The sequence below is a fragment of the Stegastes partitus genome, unplaced genomic scaffold (genome assembly GCF_000690725.1).
Source record: "Stegastes partitus isolate 25-593 unplaced genomic scaffold, Stegastes_partitus-1.0.2 Scaffold1765, whole genome shotgun sequence".
Classification (NCBI taxonomy): Eukaryota; Metazoa; Chordata; class Actinopteri; family Pomacentridae; genus Stegastes; species Stegastes partitus.
The window spans coordinates 70,602-87,984 of record NW_007579496.1 but is presented as its reverse complement, the minus strand read 5'-3'; the positions used below and the strand labels follow the sequence as shown (position 1 = coordinate 87,984).

Genomic DNA, 17,383 nt, shown 5'->3' with positions numbered 1-17,383 from the left:
AAGCTGCTCCAACAAACCAGGAAAGTGTCTAAAAGAATCTGATTTGACCTGAGTCTGGTTGTTAATGCGCCTGAAGACAAGAGCAATCTGTATCATTTGTCATTGAACAGCTCGAGGACTTTTAGTTTTTTTTCTTTACTTTGGGCATAAAGTGATAAATGGCTTTACCGCAGAGCAGCATCGACACTCTCACTAAGCTTTACATACTTTTCTTGATTTCAAGCTTGTTCAAGATTGTGCATTCAGTGAAGTGCACTTTTGGAAAGCAACATGAATGTAAAGCTTCAGGGTTTTTTTTTTTTTTCCATTGTCAAAAAAAAAAAGAAAAACTTCTGATTTGCAATTTGTCTGTAAAGTCTTGCGTTGGATTCCTGTTTTGTACCGACCACCTGTCGTCACCAGTCACCTCTACAGAGTGAAACCCTACAAGACGAGGGGGAAGCTCTTGTATAATACGAGCACTTGTTTGCATTAGCGACCTGAATGGGTGTCCGTGAGGAATGTCACTGCTGCTTGGTTTCGAATCGGGACCGAAACACTGTCGGAAAGACACAGCGAATATGTCATGAGTTCTCTGTCTTGTCTGTTATTCGTGATCCTGTCAGAGCAGCACATTTCTCCAAAACTAAAAAGGGAACTTTGTAAATGTAAATCGTCTGCCTCATAAAAAAAAGACGGGACGAGGAAGTTTGTAGACGTGAGCAACAAAACCGATGAAGCAGGCCCTGGCGGCACGCTCACTTCTGATTATTTATATTTGTATTAATTTATTTCATTGTATTTATTGGTTCATTTATTTAATGGTTTATTTTTATAATTTTACTTGCCTTGATTTTTTTGAAGCTCTCCATTAACGTTTTTTTTTTTTTGGTGTGTGTTTTTCAGCGTTTGCACAAAACATCCACTTTTGTTCTGAAGGTGCACCACATCAAACTTGCTTTATGTACATTTTTGTCGGCGTCACTACATATCGAATTATCCTCTTGTTTTCTTTTCTTTAGGAAACACAAGGAAAACAAGCACTTTTATGACACAATTGACTTTTATTAACCTGTGATGGGCATTTTTAAAAATCATTTTCCTTCATTTCATTGACTAAGGATTAGATTTTTTTAATTCGAGACAAGGATTTGTCATGTATTTTTCCAAGCTAATGCATGTACACTGGGTTCTGCACACGACTTACATTTTGTTTCTACATTTTACATTGGTTTGTCCTCACCAGACTGGGCTTCAATGTCTTTTTCAGATCATATCTGTGTTCGTTTTAACCTGCCAGACAACTTGCAACTTGCAAAATTTAGGAGAAATTTTAAGGAGAATTGACTTGACTTGCCCACCAGGTTAGAAACCAAAAAAAAGAGCTACAACAGTTATTTGAAAATACTGAACAAAAACACTATTTAACTTCGGTCTTAATGCCTGATTCTCTCATTTTACTTTCGAATGTTAAGTGACCTCTGATATTTGTCTTTATCCTAAGTGTGACCCGATGTACATGTAAATGTGAATGCTTTCCTCTGAGGACTCTGGAGAACCAACAGTATTTCAACTTTGGGTGCTAGTTGAAACGAAGCTACGGCGTCCGTCGGAAATGTGACCACGAATAAGCTGAACTTACTGTTGCTAATGGACATTGTTCAGGTTGGAAATCATACTGTTATTGACTGACTTGTATTTGCACTGGAACACACTGATTTGAGTAAAATCATAGCAAACGATCCAACTGGTTCGGCGTTTCTTTTGCAAAGGGCTCCGTATTTCTTTATTTATCATTTTTAATGGGCAGTAATATTTATGATAGCCATCGAAATCGATTAAAACGTCAGACTCTGCAGGTCCTCCTCAGATTTAAGGAGCTTTATGGGCTTTTTCAACATATTATTCTGATTTACCAGCCTGAAGCCTCCACATTTTTAATCAAAAGCTTTTTTTCTTTTTTTTTCCGGTTGTTTTTCTCGTAAATTAGTTTTATATTTAAGTAAAGTTCTCATGCTTTTTGGTGCGTAACACCAACGTCTTTCTCAAGCTGTCCACATAAATCTTACATCAAATATGAAAATGCAGTTAAAGGAAGACACTACAGGTAAATGTGGTAAAAAGAAGAAAAATATGCCGTGTGAAACTTCTCCATTTTGTTACTGACACTAAGAGAATTATTTTTGGTATTATAAATTAAATAAATATTAATTAAATATGCACTAATTTACATACTTTTAGAAATAAAATCTGGTTCAGAATTCTCTCTTTATTTCATATTGACATATCTAGGTTAGTTTTTAAAGTAAGTTTTTACTGAGGAGATTCTGAATATCTTTCTGTATTACTTTGTAAATCAGAAATCGCTGTCAGCAGCCAAAAAATAAGAATAAATTCACTATGATTTTTGAAATAAAATGTTCTATAAATCAGCCTGTAAATGATATATGAACAATCTCCTCTGTAAGAACCTTCAGAATATAAATAGGAATAAAAATAGAACGTTTTGTGCTGCCAAAGTGGAGATTTCTTGGTCAAAGAAACGGGGAATGAGGTATAATTCTAAAGTGGCATTTAAAGATATATTTTAGAATTGAAATCTATAGACAATGTGTAGTTAAATAAACACCTAAATGTACGTTCTGGATGTTTTATTTCCATTTGACTGCAAGAAGTAAAATGTGAGCAGCCACAATGTACATCAACAGCAAGTTTACTAAGCTCTTTAGTTTTGCAATCGACAAGAACTCAGTAGAAAACAACCGGAGCTTTTTAATTCAATTTAGTCTATCAGAATGATTTAGAACATTAGAAATTACCAGAACCATTTGAAGTGACATAGAAGCTGCATTATCTCTGAATTTTTGACAATTTCAAGGGCTCTGAATAATTCTAGACGTGGAATTTTTAGTAAAAATGTGAAAGAAATAAAAGATTATGTAGCTGAAATACATTTTTCACTTGATAAAAGAAAAAAAAACCCCTCCCAGGCAAAGATAGTGTTGCATAAATGCAAATTTGATATGAATATGAATCCTATTTAAGACTGCAAGGTGGATCAGTGGTTAGCATCGTCACCTCGCAGCAAGAAGGTCGCCAGTTCGTGTCCCGGTGAGGACACCCAGGATCTTTCTGTGTGGAGTTTGCATGTTCTCCCCGTGCAGCGTGGGTTCCTCCCACAGTCCAAAACCATGCTGAGGTTAATTGGTGATTCTAAATTGTCCGTAGGTGTGAATGTGAGTGTGCTTGGTTGTCTGTCTCTAAGTGTAGCCCTGTGATAGACTGGTGACCTGTCCAGGACCTCCAGCCCCCCCATGACCCTAGTGAGGATTAAGCGGTGTATAGATAATGGATGGATGAATCTTTTTGGGCCTTCACTGCAGTAAGTTCTCCACTTTCAGATAACAGTGGGTGTGAGGATCTCTGCTTCATGCCTCCAAAAACGAGCACAAAACAATCTCAGTCAGCTTTGCTTCATTTGTTTATTTACACATGTGCTTTCATCAGCTCTCCTCCATCCATTTGTTTCAGTTTATGAGCACGATAAAAATGTAGAAGTGAAGGGAAACCCATCGCTGCAGCACCACAAAAAATATCTCAATCAACAGACACGGTTATTACACGCATACCTTTACAGTAAACATATGTAGATACAGTAAATGCTGTGACTGAAGTGCTTTGTTTTGGCATTAATAAACACAAATAGCTTGCCTCTTCTTTATATTTTCTTGTGATTTTTATATCATAGCCTATTTACATTTCTGTGATATGTGTCTCAAGTTCGTACTGCAGTTGGCAACCACGATGCACTTTGAGTACTTGATAAAAGCACCATTACTTCAGATATATAGAGATATATATAAAAAATTGTGACTTTTATAGTACTTTCAGTATCAAAGTGTGGTGACAGAAGTGTCTGTGGTTGTTACTCACTCACTCACTCCATGGCATTCAAGAGGCATCTTGTGCGAGGGCAGGTGCTAATTTACAGTTACACTCGCCTGCAGACATGCTGGATTCCCTCTGCGGACCTTGTTGCTCCTGTCTCTTCCACAAGTGTTGGCCTGTATGTGCAATGTTTGGACTGGCAGTGCATCAGTTTGGAATGGTTTAAAACATACTCATACTTGATAAGTTGGTGGTTTGAGGGGACAGGAAATAAATATCTGGTACAATTTTAAAAAAAACAAAAAAACAAAAGAAAACAAAAAAAAAAAACACTTCAAGCACACAACAGTGAATTTTTTTTTCAATCACGTAACTGGCAACCGGATGCTGTGCAAGGCAAAAGCAAACAAACATCATTTCACGCCGAGACCTTTCGACTCGCGGTGTTTCAGAGGTCTGGGTGGCACACGGTAGGGCGGAAATTTGACGAGAAGTCATCCGACCGCTTATGTCACCTCCTTTTTTTCCCTTTGGGCATTTCGGCGAATCTTCATCTCTGTCAGCTGGATGTAGCGGATGACATTGGTGTCTGGAAAACAAAGACAGGAAAAGGCCGATTTATTTCCTGCTCAGAGAGGAAACGGAGCATCAATGCGCTCATAAATCTTCCACTTAAACTAAACTTTGGGCTCGTATTTTTTTCCAGAACCTGAACAAAACAAGTTCCCTTTGCAGCATTTTTGCACCGTTTCAACTTTGATTGTTGTTGCAAGCAGCCATAATATTAATGAAATAAAACAAATATTGCAAAATCTGCAGTTATGATTAGCAAAAATGAACTTGTCCAGATTGTCCTCTATCAACAAGAGTCCTTCACTGATCATTTATGGAACAAATACATCCCCAGTAGCACTAAAAATAATGAAAAATATTCATCTTTATAGTCAGTAATGTTGATTTAACTCATCTATGTGTATCAGAATTGCACATTTAGACATTTTGTCCATTAAAATAACCTCTTCCTCAGGTAAAATAGCTTAGATTTAACTCTACAATGTTGCTTTACTGTGTATTGAATCACAGCAGCTTGAGCACACCAGCTCACCCACACTGTAAAACTATTCTCTGCTACACAATGACAAGTTTTAATGTTGAAGTAATTCAGCCACACAAGTTCAAACTGAGGGCTGCAAGGTGGATCAGTGGTTAGCACTGTTGCCTCGCTGCAAGAAGGTTGCCGGTTTGCGTCCCAGGTGAGGACACCTGGGATTTTTAACAGTTTGCATGTTCTCCTCGTGCAGTGTGGGTTCTCTCTGGGTTCTCCGGCTTCCTCCCACACAGTCCAGAAACATGCTGAGGTTAATTGGTGCTTCTAAATTGTCCGTAGGTGTGAATGTGAGTGTGCTTGGTTGTCTGTCTCTAAGTGTAGCCCTGTGATAGACTGGTGACCTGTCCAGGGATCCCCTGCCTTCACCCTGAGTCAGCTGGGATAGACTCCAGCCCCCCCGTGACCCTAGTGAGGATTAAGCGGTGTATAGGTAAGGGATGGATGGAAGGAAGTTCAAACTGGATTCTGAAGATGAATAAGAATACAAAAAAATCCCAACCTGCAAGTCGACATGATTTTCTTTTAGCTTCTTATGTTTGAAATCTTTTGCTCATGATGCACGTCTTGCATAATAAAACACCATATGGACAATAACAAGGTGAAAAGGCTCTTTAAACCAATCAGAGAACGCCTTTTGCCTCACTAGTTTTGCTGTGTTACTCTTTATGTGACATTCCTGCAGCACACATATATGTGTTGGATCTATAGATTCAATTCAATTATCAATTCGTTTTGTGCATCTCGCTGTAGTGAAACATCCACCGTTTTAAGAGACCTAAGGCGGCAGGGATAGGCGGAAAAATGGCCGAGACCCCACAGAGTTAATTTCACTCTCCAGATGTTCCAGCAGAGGAATCTTACGTAAGCCGGTCGACATAACCCGTTAATTAGTAGTTTCCCCGTCACGCCTGCGACCAGCGCTTGATATTTTTGCATCAGTTTTTCCTGTCGGTTCACTCCCTGCTGTTCCTCTCCCGTCCTGCAGCGGTCCCCGGTGGGTAGAGTCTCCAGTCGTTACCTTGCTGCCACAGCTACCTGAACACTTGTTTCCAGTCTCCTCGTGAGCACTGAGCAGTCACAACATTAAAACCACCCACAGGTAGGATAACACTCATCATCTTGTTCCAGTGCAACGGTCTGCTGGGGAAACATTGGATATTGTTACTCATGTGGATGTTACTTACATGTACCGCCCACTGAAACATGGCAGGTACAAGGTGGCACAAACTAATCGGCCATTAAAAGCTTTTTGTTTGCATTCAGGTGCAGAATCCAACAGCTACAGCTATGTTAGAGTGCAGAAAAGATGGCGCTCGTTGTCCTCTCTGAGTTTAACCAAACAACATTAAGGTCCAGAAAGCAGTTGTCCAGAAATAGGCACCCTTTCCCCTCCTAAAATGGCCCCAAAGGAGGTTCTACAGGGACGCTTCTGGTGACTGGAACATCCATGTCGCCTTACACCAGCCCACAAGTTCCGGTAGTGGACGGTTACATCTACACAACAAAGATCTCAACCTGACCTCCAAACTCCCCACATTCCAGTTCAATCTACAAGATGCGCCAGATCAAGCCTGACCCCGCACAACCCAAATGATCCGAACACCCACCAGAGGTTCTGTGTTCATGCCTCCATGGATCAGAGCTGCTTTGGCAGCACAACGTGGACCTACACAGCTTTAGGTAGGTGGTTTTAATGTTGTGACTGTGTATCTGGTATCTGCCTCTTCTCTTGTGTCACTGCCAGCGTGTCAGCATTCCTTGTTCATGAAATGCATTTAGCTAAAAAAAACTGTGCCTCTACTTGTTCCTGAACCCAACACGATGCCTTCAAATGATAACATGAAAGATAGAAAAACAAGGAACAGGAACCAGCTCGTGTTTTGTATTCTTAGCTCGGTCCACGCTGAAATATCTCAGCAGCTGTTTAGCTACGAAGTATGAATTATTCTGAAGGCTACTTATGGTTTTCATCACTATTAAAGGAATATTTTATTCATTCTAATTTAAATTTTGTTTGAGATCCTTCATGTTACACCAGATCGATTTTTGATGCAGATTCTTAGAGAGTAAAACAAATCAGGTATTCATTCTTTACGTATACATATATTCATGTTAGAGTAATGTTGAGGAGAGAAGATGATGATGTTTCATTACTTTTAAATGATTATTTTGAATCAAAAGGCTGCACATCTAATCGAGGTTATATTTGAGGTTTGTTATATTACGTTGGATTTTTGGGGGTTGTTCTTAGAGAGTAAAAAATTCTAGTTTTGATATATCAGCTGACTATCTTTAGACCCCACTTGACTCCGCACCACCACCTGTGATAAGCACTCTGCTACATGTGCTGCAGGTTGTGTTGAGAGCATTATAAAGTCAAAGCTGCTGGACAAACTGTATGAAGGCACCACAAACACATTTTGTTCCGTAGTTTCCAGATCAGCACATGTCAGACAACATACATGTCAAGACTGATATCTGCTTCATACAAAATGCACAGAGCTGCTGATTTTTAGAGTTGTGCCAGATTTCCATAAGCAGTAGAGTTTCAGTGCAATGAGCAGTCGGCTCTGACCTGACGGCTCCTGTTTGTGCGACTCCTTCAGGTAGTACAGGGCCTTCTGGAAGTCTCCTAGGTGGTAATAGGCCACTCCGGATCGGTACAGAGCTTTGAAGTTCTTTCCTTCCTTGTGAAGCACTTTCAGGCAGTATTCCTTCACCCGTTCGTAGTTGACCAGCTCCATTTGCAAAAGGCAAGCTGGGAATGTGGGGAAAGAGAAGAAGGAGCTGTTGATTACACTGCAGGAGCCAATGCAAAATCCTTCATTATAAGCAAATATATTGATTCATTTGACAGGCAGTGGATAATCCACATAAAGTGACAATCAGAAAAAAGTGAGGGGGATTGTGGGGTAAGCCTGAGAGTGACTCATACCGCCGATGAATCATTCATGAGCTCTGGAGTATTCCCACAATCTTCCCCAACATAAGTGTGGATCAGTGTGAGATAAGATCTTACCGGCCAGGCTGTTGTAACACTCCAGCTCTGCGTTCTCCATCGCGCCCTTCTGCTCATCCGTCAGCGTGGTGGACTTGCTGATGGTGGGCAGGAGGGAGGACGGGGACTTGGAGCTGGTGTCCGGGTCCCCCAGCACCCTGCACAGCCCCTTGATTTCCAGCAGAGCGCGGTGGTACTTGCCGATCGCCTCCCGGTACTTCTTATCCTTGTAGCACTGGGTGCCCTGGCTCTTGAAGTCCAGCGCCCGCCTCACGACGTCGGCCGGCTCGTTGTGCGACGGTTGCTTGAGCATCGACCCACCATGATGCCGCTGCTGCTGGAGCTGCTGCTGCTGATATCTGCTCTCTTTGGTCCGGCTGCTGCTGCTGCTGCTGTTGGGAGGCTGAGCGCACTGCTGGAGCCTCGGGGAGCCGCCGCCGCTGTCGGTGAAGCTGCCTCTGCCGCCGTCCGCCCTGCTGTCGTGCCCAGCCTGGATCACGCTCATTTTCGACGTTTTTCTTTTTTTTCTTTTTTTTTTTAATTCTAGCTGCCCTCTCGCCTGGCTCTGAATCAGCTGGGAAACCTTTTCACTGCATCCTCTCGGCCGCCGTGGTCGCGTCTTCTCCTCGCCAGTGTCGCAGCTACGTCTCCTCTGTGCGCAAAAACCCTGCGCGATGCGATGCGCGCTGCTCCGTCAGTTGCCCGTTCGCGTGTTTTTCCCCTCAGACGCGCCGATTGGTCGATAAATGCAGGAGCGACGGTCCCATGGGGGTCCCCCAGCAGGAAGAGAGGGTTTGATCTCATCATCAGTCGATCGGGAGATGATTTCATTATCAGGCTGTTTGGAAACTGGACTGGATGAAAGAAACATCGCAGTCATGCACTTGATTCTCGAGTTACTTGTATTTGTCATAAGCGCCTGCGTCAGTAGACCTCAGCTTATTCTGTGATATAATCTAAAGTGACATAATGCATTATTTTATGATAAATACACTCAACCACATTAGGTCAATTGTGTGCCAAATATTTGCTCAGAAAAATGACAATAGCTGGAGAGTTAAAAGCCAAAAGCAGTGGTTATAAAGTGTAGCCTCATTTGGTATAAAATAAGTAAAGTAAAATCAAACTAGAATAGAAAAGTAAGAAGTAGCCAATGCTGGTAATGGTACTGAAGCAATAAAGTAGGATAGCACAGGAAATTGGGTAGTAAACATAATGAGTAAATGGATTATAAGCAGTGGCTGTAAAACAACAAACAAGTTTAAATGTTAGGTTAAGACCCCACAGTGTTATAAATTATCTGCATTCCCTTGACAGATTTAAATCTTAGGGTTACAACAAACTTATGCGAAATACAAATTTACTTAATTTCTACTAAATATTAAAGGCCTACAATATTTCTATTATGTAAATGTGCCTGTATAATTTAAATGTGAGGTTCAAGAGCACAACATCAGAAATTATGTAAATTTAACTGAATTATTTAAATATTGAAGTTAGGAGCCTACAAATTATTATTTATGTACCTGAGTGATTTATATATTAAGGCTGAAACCCTATAAATGTATATACCTTCCAGTTTTATTTAACTAAATTAAATATTAAGCTGACCACCATACAGTAGAATTAATTCTGAAAACGTTCTTGACTAATTTCGTGATAAAAACCAACCAGTTATTCATCATACAAATCTGTCTGTTATGATTAAGACCCAACATTTTTATGTTTTTTGTAAATTTACCAGAGCAAGTTGGGTCAAGAGCCTACATTATCATCAGTGATGTAAATATACCTGAGTAACTGAAATTTTAGGGTAAAAATTATATGTAATACAAGTATACAGAAATAATTTACATATTAATGTGAAGGTCCTGCAATATGAATAATTATGCTAATTCACCAGACTAGTTTTAAATATGAAGGTTAAAAGTGTACAATATTATTATATTATGTAAATTTACCTGAGTAGTTTTAATTATATGGTTAAGACTCCATCCCTATGAAATTAAATATGACACAGATTTACACTAAATTATATGTTAGGGTTAAAACCATAGAAAATGGATTATACAAATTTACCTGAGGGATTTAATTTCATTTACCGGAGCCCACACAATTATTAATTATATAAATTCACCTGAATAATTTCAATACTAAGGCACCATAAACTATGAATTTTGGTAATTTGCCCCAGTAGTTTAAATATTATGAGTAGAAATCTATACATTTAAATATATAATATTAAATGAAATATGAAGCTTAAGAGAATACAATATAATTACTATGTACCTTCATCTGAGTAGTAAAAATATTCAGGAACTATTAATCGTGACTTGCAAGTTCAACTGGAGGCTGCAAAATCTCATCCTGCTTAAACTGAATATCCTCCACTAAGCGGTTACTATCGACCCCCATCTTTCCTTAAATATTCCTTTCAGTGAGTCTTATCTCAGCCTGGAGGAATGCAGTCATCTCTGCTCAGATGAATCAGATAGAGATCATCCAGCCTGCCTCCTCTCGCCCCAGCACACTCCTGACAGACTGCAGTCCCTAATGACAGCCTCTGATGTCAGCCAGCCCCGGGTTTATGCGGGGTAATGCTGTTATGAAGCAAATGATGATTAAGGTCGTTCCCTTGTTTTTCTTTTCTTTTTTTTTTTCGCTTCTGGTTTTGACTGGACGTTTCATCAGCAGATCCACGGAGCGGGTGTCACGTTGTTCCGTCTTGTCACCCTCACGGGGCGGTGAGCTCAGCTGTCTGGGTGTGTCTCTGGAATCTCAACTCTCTGGAACAAATGTTGCTGATCACAAATAAAGACCACTGTGGACGCTGACTGGTTGCATAATGCGTAAACTGATGCCGCTGCCAAGAAGTGCGCACAAAAGACATTCCTTGTATAAAATGAGACATTTGCCAAATTAGCTACAATAATACGAACACAACTGGAAAATGAATATAAAACAATGAGATCATCAGATTACATCGCTGTTTGTTTTTCTCCTCTTATTAAAATGCATTATTCTGCTTTATTCCTGCATTTTATGCCAATCCAACTAATTAGGAGGGTTACGACGACGACGCCATCAAGCTGCGACCCGAAAGCGAGCGCAGACGTCATCTTTGTGAGACCAATTGTTTATATCATGGCGTCGGTGGATTTCAGAGGTAGATAAATTCCGTTTTTTTCATCTTCTGAAACGTCATTTAAAGCATATTTTAGTAGTGGGGGTATTTAACAAGTCACAAAATTTTTGTGTTACATATTTTAAATACTGTGAAGACTTCCTGTTGGCAGGTTCCATACATGTTTGTTAGCGCTACCAGCTGACGTTAGCAACAATTAGCATTGCCGCTAACTACGCTAGCGCTGGCTAGCCGCATCAACGTTTAATTTGTTTTAGCATATCACGTATACAGCAATGAATTACAAGTCGTCTAAACTTATGGTACCTGTTGGTAAAGGGGGATTTAAATGGCGTTAAAAAAACGTCAAGTTCAGTCAAGTTATGTTCGCTTTCAGTTCCTTCTGTGTTAGTTACGGAGGAAAATAGTAACTTCCTTCCTCTGCACGGGCATATTTTGGGCAGGATTACTGCGGAAATGGCATTAACTGATGATCGGAAATGCACTCAGTCCATCAATCCTGTAATAACCGCACCAACATTTGAAACAGGCATTATTTATATAGGACCCAATACTAGTTTACACTGAGATACGTTCACATCACCAAACAAAACAAAAAAAACTTACAAAAAACCCAATGCCCAATTATGTGAAAACTGGCTTAAGTAATAGTCTAAATATAGTATTGCTGCAACTAACGATTATTTCCAGTGGTAGTTATCTGTTGACAATCGATTAATGGATTGGTTGTTTGCCCCATAAAATGTCAGAAAACCAGGACAAGTGCTGATCAATGTCTCCCAAAACCCCCTTTCTCAAATGTTCTGTTTTGTCCACTGGCACTGGTTGATATGACTGAAAAATGTAGCACATAAAATGTGGAATTTTACATGATGTTGATGATTTTAACGACAGTTTCAAAAAAAATTTGCCACTTTAGCAAACCATTTATTCATGTACATCTGTAAAACATTTATTTTTGGTGCAGCAGAGTAAAACACACAAAAATAAACAACTGTGTATAAGAACTAGGGATCCTTTCACCCTGATACACATTAAATAAAGAAATAAGTAAAACCTAGAGACACAGAAATTAATTAAATAGTTGACAACTAATCAATTAACCTTTGCAGCTCTAAAATACAGTGAGGAACTTTTGCTATTCTGAGGTACTTGTGTCTTACAGCCCTGATGGCAAAGTCCTGATTGAAACAGGCCTATATCATGCTTTATATTCTGCAGCTCAGTAGTATAGTCTCTATATGCTGTACAAGTGTTCAGTAAAATCCTGAAGTCACTGTGAACCCTAACATGTAAATGCATTCCAATTTGCCATTTCTCAGTGCAACTTATCAGTTCATGCACATGCTGTCATTAAATATGTTGACTTGTCGTTCAATTTGCAGATAACCTTCTGGGGATATCCTGGGTGGACAGCGGCTGGGTGCCAATTCTTAACCCTGGAAATGTGCTGGACTACTTCTCTGAAAGAAGCAACCCCTTCTATGACCGAACCTGTAATAATGAGGTAGTGAAGATGCAGCGGCTCACTCTGGAGCATCTGAAGTAAGTTTGATGTTATTTAGAAGATTGTTGCATATCATTGAAATGTTACGTTAAACTCAGAATAGTCTTAGCTTTAAAAAAACATTCTTAGCATGCAAAGCTTTACCCAAACAAAACCAAATAACACACACAGATATATGAGTTTATTATCTACATAAATTGTAGTTTGGAAGACTGTACTATATTTTTACTACCCAGCTTCATAACTTATATTGTTTTTCTGTGTTATTTCAGTCAGATGGTGGGAGTGGAGTACATTCTTCTTCATGCTCAGGAGCCAATTCTTTATATAATCCGTAAACAACAGAGGCAGTCAACAACGCAAGGTGAGCAGCAACACATCAGATCTGATTTTTAGTCAAGAATTTAATGGTACCAAGCTGGTTAGTCAGTGAACATCATGTAAGATATCTTAGGTTTGATTTCATAAGTAGTTGCAATTCTGCTTATGGATGTCAGTGTGCTCTACATGGATATTATTAAAAAAGTCACCGTATCAACTGGATTATCTGTTATGTGGCTGACCACTCGGGTCCTCCTTCTTATTGCAAAGCTGCATGAATACAATAATTAGTGACACAACTCTCCAAATGTACAAGTATGTAGCTGATATATTTATTCAAATGCCATTAATTGGATTTGTCATTCCTCAGTCAGGACTGTCAGTAAAAACATCAATATTTGCAGATGCAAAGCCCTTCAGTAAAGGCCTCATTTGAATCACTACACCTGTGTTTGTTCTCTAGTGATTCCCTTGGCCGACTACTACATCATAGCCGGAGTGGTGTATCAAGCCCCAGACCTGGGAACAGTTATCAGCTCCAGAGCGGTAAAAAAATTATTGTAAACGCTGTTAAAGAGAAGTTTTTGTGCGTGAGAATGTCCTGTTACTCATATCAATCATCTGTTGTAGCTTTCTGCCGTCCATGGAATCCAGTCAGCTTTTGATGAGGCCATGTCATACTGCCGCTATCACCCATCCAAGGGATACTGGTGGCACTTTAAGGACCATGAGGAGAGAGGTGAGGTTTTTCTAAATGTATATATGTTCACGGTGTACACATTTAGGCAATATTCTTATGAGCAGTGATGTTGTTCTTACAACAAGAATATAAAATATTAAGAGCAACAAATGGTGAAGTCTACAAGTCCCAGAGCCAACGTACAGTGTAATTGCATTGTTTATATTATGATGTTGTGGTTTAAGATGACAACTAAAGAAACTTTTTTTACAGAAAAAGTAAAGCCCAAGTCTAAGAAGAAAGAAGAGCCCAGCTCTCTGTTTCAGAGGCATCGTGTTGACACACTTCTTTTGGACCTCAGATCAAAATTTCCACCAACCTTCTACCAGGTACATCACAGACTGATGCTACACCATCAACCATCATTATTATGAAGTCTTCTGACCCTTCTCATTAGTTGATGAGCCTTCTCTGATGTTCAGTTTTTCTTTCTGCACTTTCAGCCTAAACCTGGTGAGAAGCCTATTCCAGGTAAGACCTTTAAACAGTTGCATTATATAGTGAAGGTTACGCAGTCGTTGTCGTCTGTCAACACACGACCCTAAATCATTTTTGAATATGAAGTCCTGCATCTCTATGGAAGTAGCGCATTCATGGCTGGTATAACTGTTCACTCGAACAAAGTTCCCATGTCACAAATCATCAAACAAAAAGAAAGTTTTTCTTTGAATGTTTTTTTTCTACAAAAATGGGGGAAAAAAACAAGAATCAACATGGACAACATTTTTCCAAGTGCCCACATGTGTTAATGATACTTAATAGATATTTAATAGTTACATTTTTACTTTGTTTCCATATTTATGTTTTCTCTGCTCTGAGTAAACACAGCCTGCAGTTCAGTTGAAAAGCCTCTGAATTTTTGACTCGTGATAGTTGGTCGCTGCTGAGTTACTAATGGCCTCAGGTTTTTGCAGCATCTGGGTAATGGAAACAATATTTGTTGGCTGATTTTTAAATAAGACATGTAAAATAAAATGATTTTGATTGATTATCGCAAATTTAAGTTTAAATTTAGTAACGTTTTCTGATCAAACACCACGTCACAGATAAGTAGCTGGAATGTCGGAAAAGTTCAAAACCCTACAACTGATTGTTTGTACACTCTGGGTCTGGTTAATGATGCAATTTTGTAAAGACAAACATGCCTTTCACACCTAATGACAGGTTTTGGGGGTCAGAGGGTTACATTTTAAGGTAATTGACACTCAAATGTGGATTAGGTGGAGATAGACAGCCAAATCCTGGAGTTTTTTTCCAACTGTATGCTCTTGTTTTGCAGTTGAGGTGAAGAAGGAGCCTGAGCCTCCCACAGAAACAGTAAAACAGGAGGAGAGGGAACCGGCCGCAAAGTCCTCCGCCCCAGCTCCACCCAGCAAACCTCCTCCTGAGAAGAGAGCAAGACTTCAGTGACCTCCACTTTCCTCACTCTCTGAAGATCTGAACACTGCAGTGAAACGTCCTACAGCACTAACGGGAGGAACAGCTTGAGATGGGGAGTGCTTCGGATTCTTTCCCAAAAATGCAACATCATCTGCCTCTCTGAATGCTAAGAATGACTTGGCGCAAAAAAGTTTCTTGTCTCAGTGCCAGAACTGCTTTTACATGGTAACCTTAGTCTCGTACACTTGAAAGGCTTTGACATCATGGACGTTTCAGGCAGCTGAACTACAAACAGAGGTTAACTGCCTGGTGTCAGCAGGCGTTTTGCAGTGGATGAGGTTTTCTGATGATTAGCTGACATCAGCTTCGGTGTCAGCTTACTGTTGACATCAGCATGATGCTAGTGCTGTAGTGACTTCAGAGGACAGTTTAAATCCGTGTCTGCTTTACAGTGAGATGTGTCACAATGCATCACCTCGTCGGAAAAGCAAAAAAAAAAAAACCTCCTGACCTGAGCACGTCTCTGTAATACGTACACTTTGATCTGTTTTTGAAAGAGATATTCTGGTATTGTGTTTTTTTTGTATTAAAATGTGTCAGTTACTGGTTTCTAATGTGTTGAATTGATGACAGTTTGCAGTCTTGTTTTATCAGCTTTGTCCTTGTTGTAAAACTGGCCGTACCACAGAGAATTTCTACAGTTAAGCCAAATTTAGATTTTTAGTGATTTTAGGTTTATTTTGGCTTTAAATTACCTGAACAAGTGTGAGTTTAATCGTGCATTGTGGGGTTTTAACTTCAGCGAAAAGTTTTTGAATTTATAATTATCCTCAAACCTAAACTTAACCAAAAATGTATCTTATGAGTCATTTATTGTTGAGGTTTAAAGCACAAAGAGGGTTTGCTGATAAATCTATGAAGCTCTTCTTCTCCGTTTGCAAATTGACAGAAGGGTACTCAATTTATTCCTGACTGCTGAGCTTATGTAAATATGCTCTCATCCCCCATTTTCAACCTCACTGCACTGATCACAAATGATGACACTGATGAAAGTCTAAGTAACTTTACTCATATTGCACTTAAGTATGATTCGGAGCCACTGTTCCTGAGTAATTGCATTTTATGTTACTTGATACTTCTGCTCGACGAGACTTGAGAACAAAGTGCTCCCTGCCATGTGTCTGAGAGCCGGAGTCACCGGCTAATTTAGAAATAAACATTTTATGTTTAAGCACGTGATAAGCTTCGAGAAGCCCGATGCATTGTTAAAAGTCATTTTTAGATAGTTTAAATACCTGTTTGAGCACCAAGAAGATGCAGAGATCAGAGAAACTAGGGCACAACAAATAGTAATTTCTTATCTCCTGCCCCAGTAATCATCTAATGACCCTTAACATAGCTGAGAAGTACTGAATTTGATGCTAAAAGTACTTATTTATACGGTCAATGGTGTTGGTAACAAATAACTGAGTTATTCTGTCTCAAATTATCAGGGGCCTTCTACTGGGCCAACTGTAATTTTGCTTTTAAAAAAAATCATACACAATAGATACTTAAAATGGTATCTACGAAATTTTAGATTGAATTTTAGATTGATATATCCAGTATTTTCTGAGATTTTTCTTTCGTCCAACCCACATTCAGCAGGGTTTTTTTTCAAGGACAAGTTTTGTGACAATATCTCAGGAACTATAAGAAACAAAAGTCTGAAATGTACTCAGTTATTTCTCATCATTGATCATCGTAAATCTGCCACGTTGGACAGGTAGATCAAATAGATGCTGATTATGGGTGAGCTGAAATGAGAGAGAAAACGATAACGTCACCATGAAAAGTCCCATCTTTGAAGAAGTACACTCCCTACTGTGTCAGTAATCACAGCTGAGAAGTGATGCCAATATTGAGAGATGATACAATCTTGAATTATTTGACATTTAAGTGACATTGAACTTTATACTCTATATAATGTCATTTTATTTTTAATTTTTTTAGATTTTATTTAGTATTTTATTTGTATGTTAACCCTTTGACCTTGGGGTGCCGCAGTAGCTCACCATGTTGAGCTGGCACCCCCTCATCCCGGGGCAAAGCCCCGAGGTGGAGGTCGTGAGCTCGAGTCCGGCTCACAGCTGATTTTTCAACAATTTCCCTGAGGTGCTAATTTGTTCTCTATGTAAACTTTCATCTTTTCTTTTTCATGACATGGCATTGTTAATGCATACTGCACAAAAAGTGGGGTTTTTTTGGTCGTTTTTGTTATTTAGATAGATAGATAGATAGATAGATAGATAGATAGATAGATAGATAGATAGATAGAT

The 17,383-nt window shown here is 39.4% G+C and overlaps 2 protein-coding genes across 2 annotated transcripts; one reads left to right on the top strand and one right to left on the bottom strand.

Annotated features, from left to right (window-relative positions):
- Positions 1 to 3,441: 3,441 nt before the first annotated feature.
- On the bottom strand, positions 3,442 to 8,664 carry ttc9 (tetratricopeptide repeat domain 9). Its single transcript, XM_008302138.1, has 3 exons — positions 7,995 to 8,664; positions 7,551 to 7,733; positions 3,442 to 4,456 (listed from the first exon to the last, which is right to left on the bottom strand). Exons 1-3 carry the CDS (start codon positions 8,476 to 8,478, stop codon positions 4,374 to 4,376), a joined length of 750 nt encoding a protein of 249 aa, XP_008300360.1. The 5' UTR covers positions 8,479 to 8,664; the 3' UTR covers positions 3,442 to 4,373.
- Positions 8,665 to 11,061: 2,397 nt separating this feature from the next.
- med6 (mediator complex subunit 6) lies at positions 11,062 to 15,674 on the top strand. Its single transcript, XM_008302137.1, has 8 exons — positions 11,062 to 11,139; positions 12,504 to 12,663; positions 12,898 to 12,989; positions 13,410 to 13,492; positions 13,577 to 13,685; positions 13,899 to 14,014; positions 14,129 to 14,156; positions 14,965 to 15,674. Exons 1-8 carry the CDS (start codon positions 11,118 to 11,120, stop codon positions 15,093 to 15,095), a joined length of 741 nt encoding a protein of 246 aa, XP_008300359.1. The 5' UTR covers positions 11,062 to 11,117; the 3' UTR covers positions 15,096 to 15,674.
- The last annotated feature ends 1,709 nt before the right edge of the window (positions 15,675 to 17,383 follow it).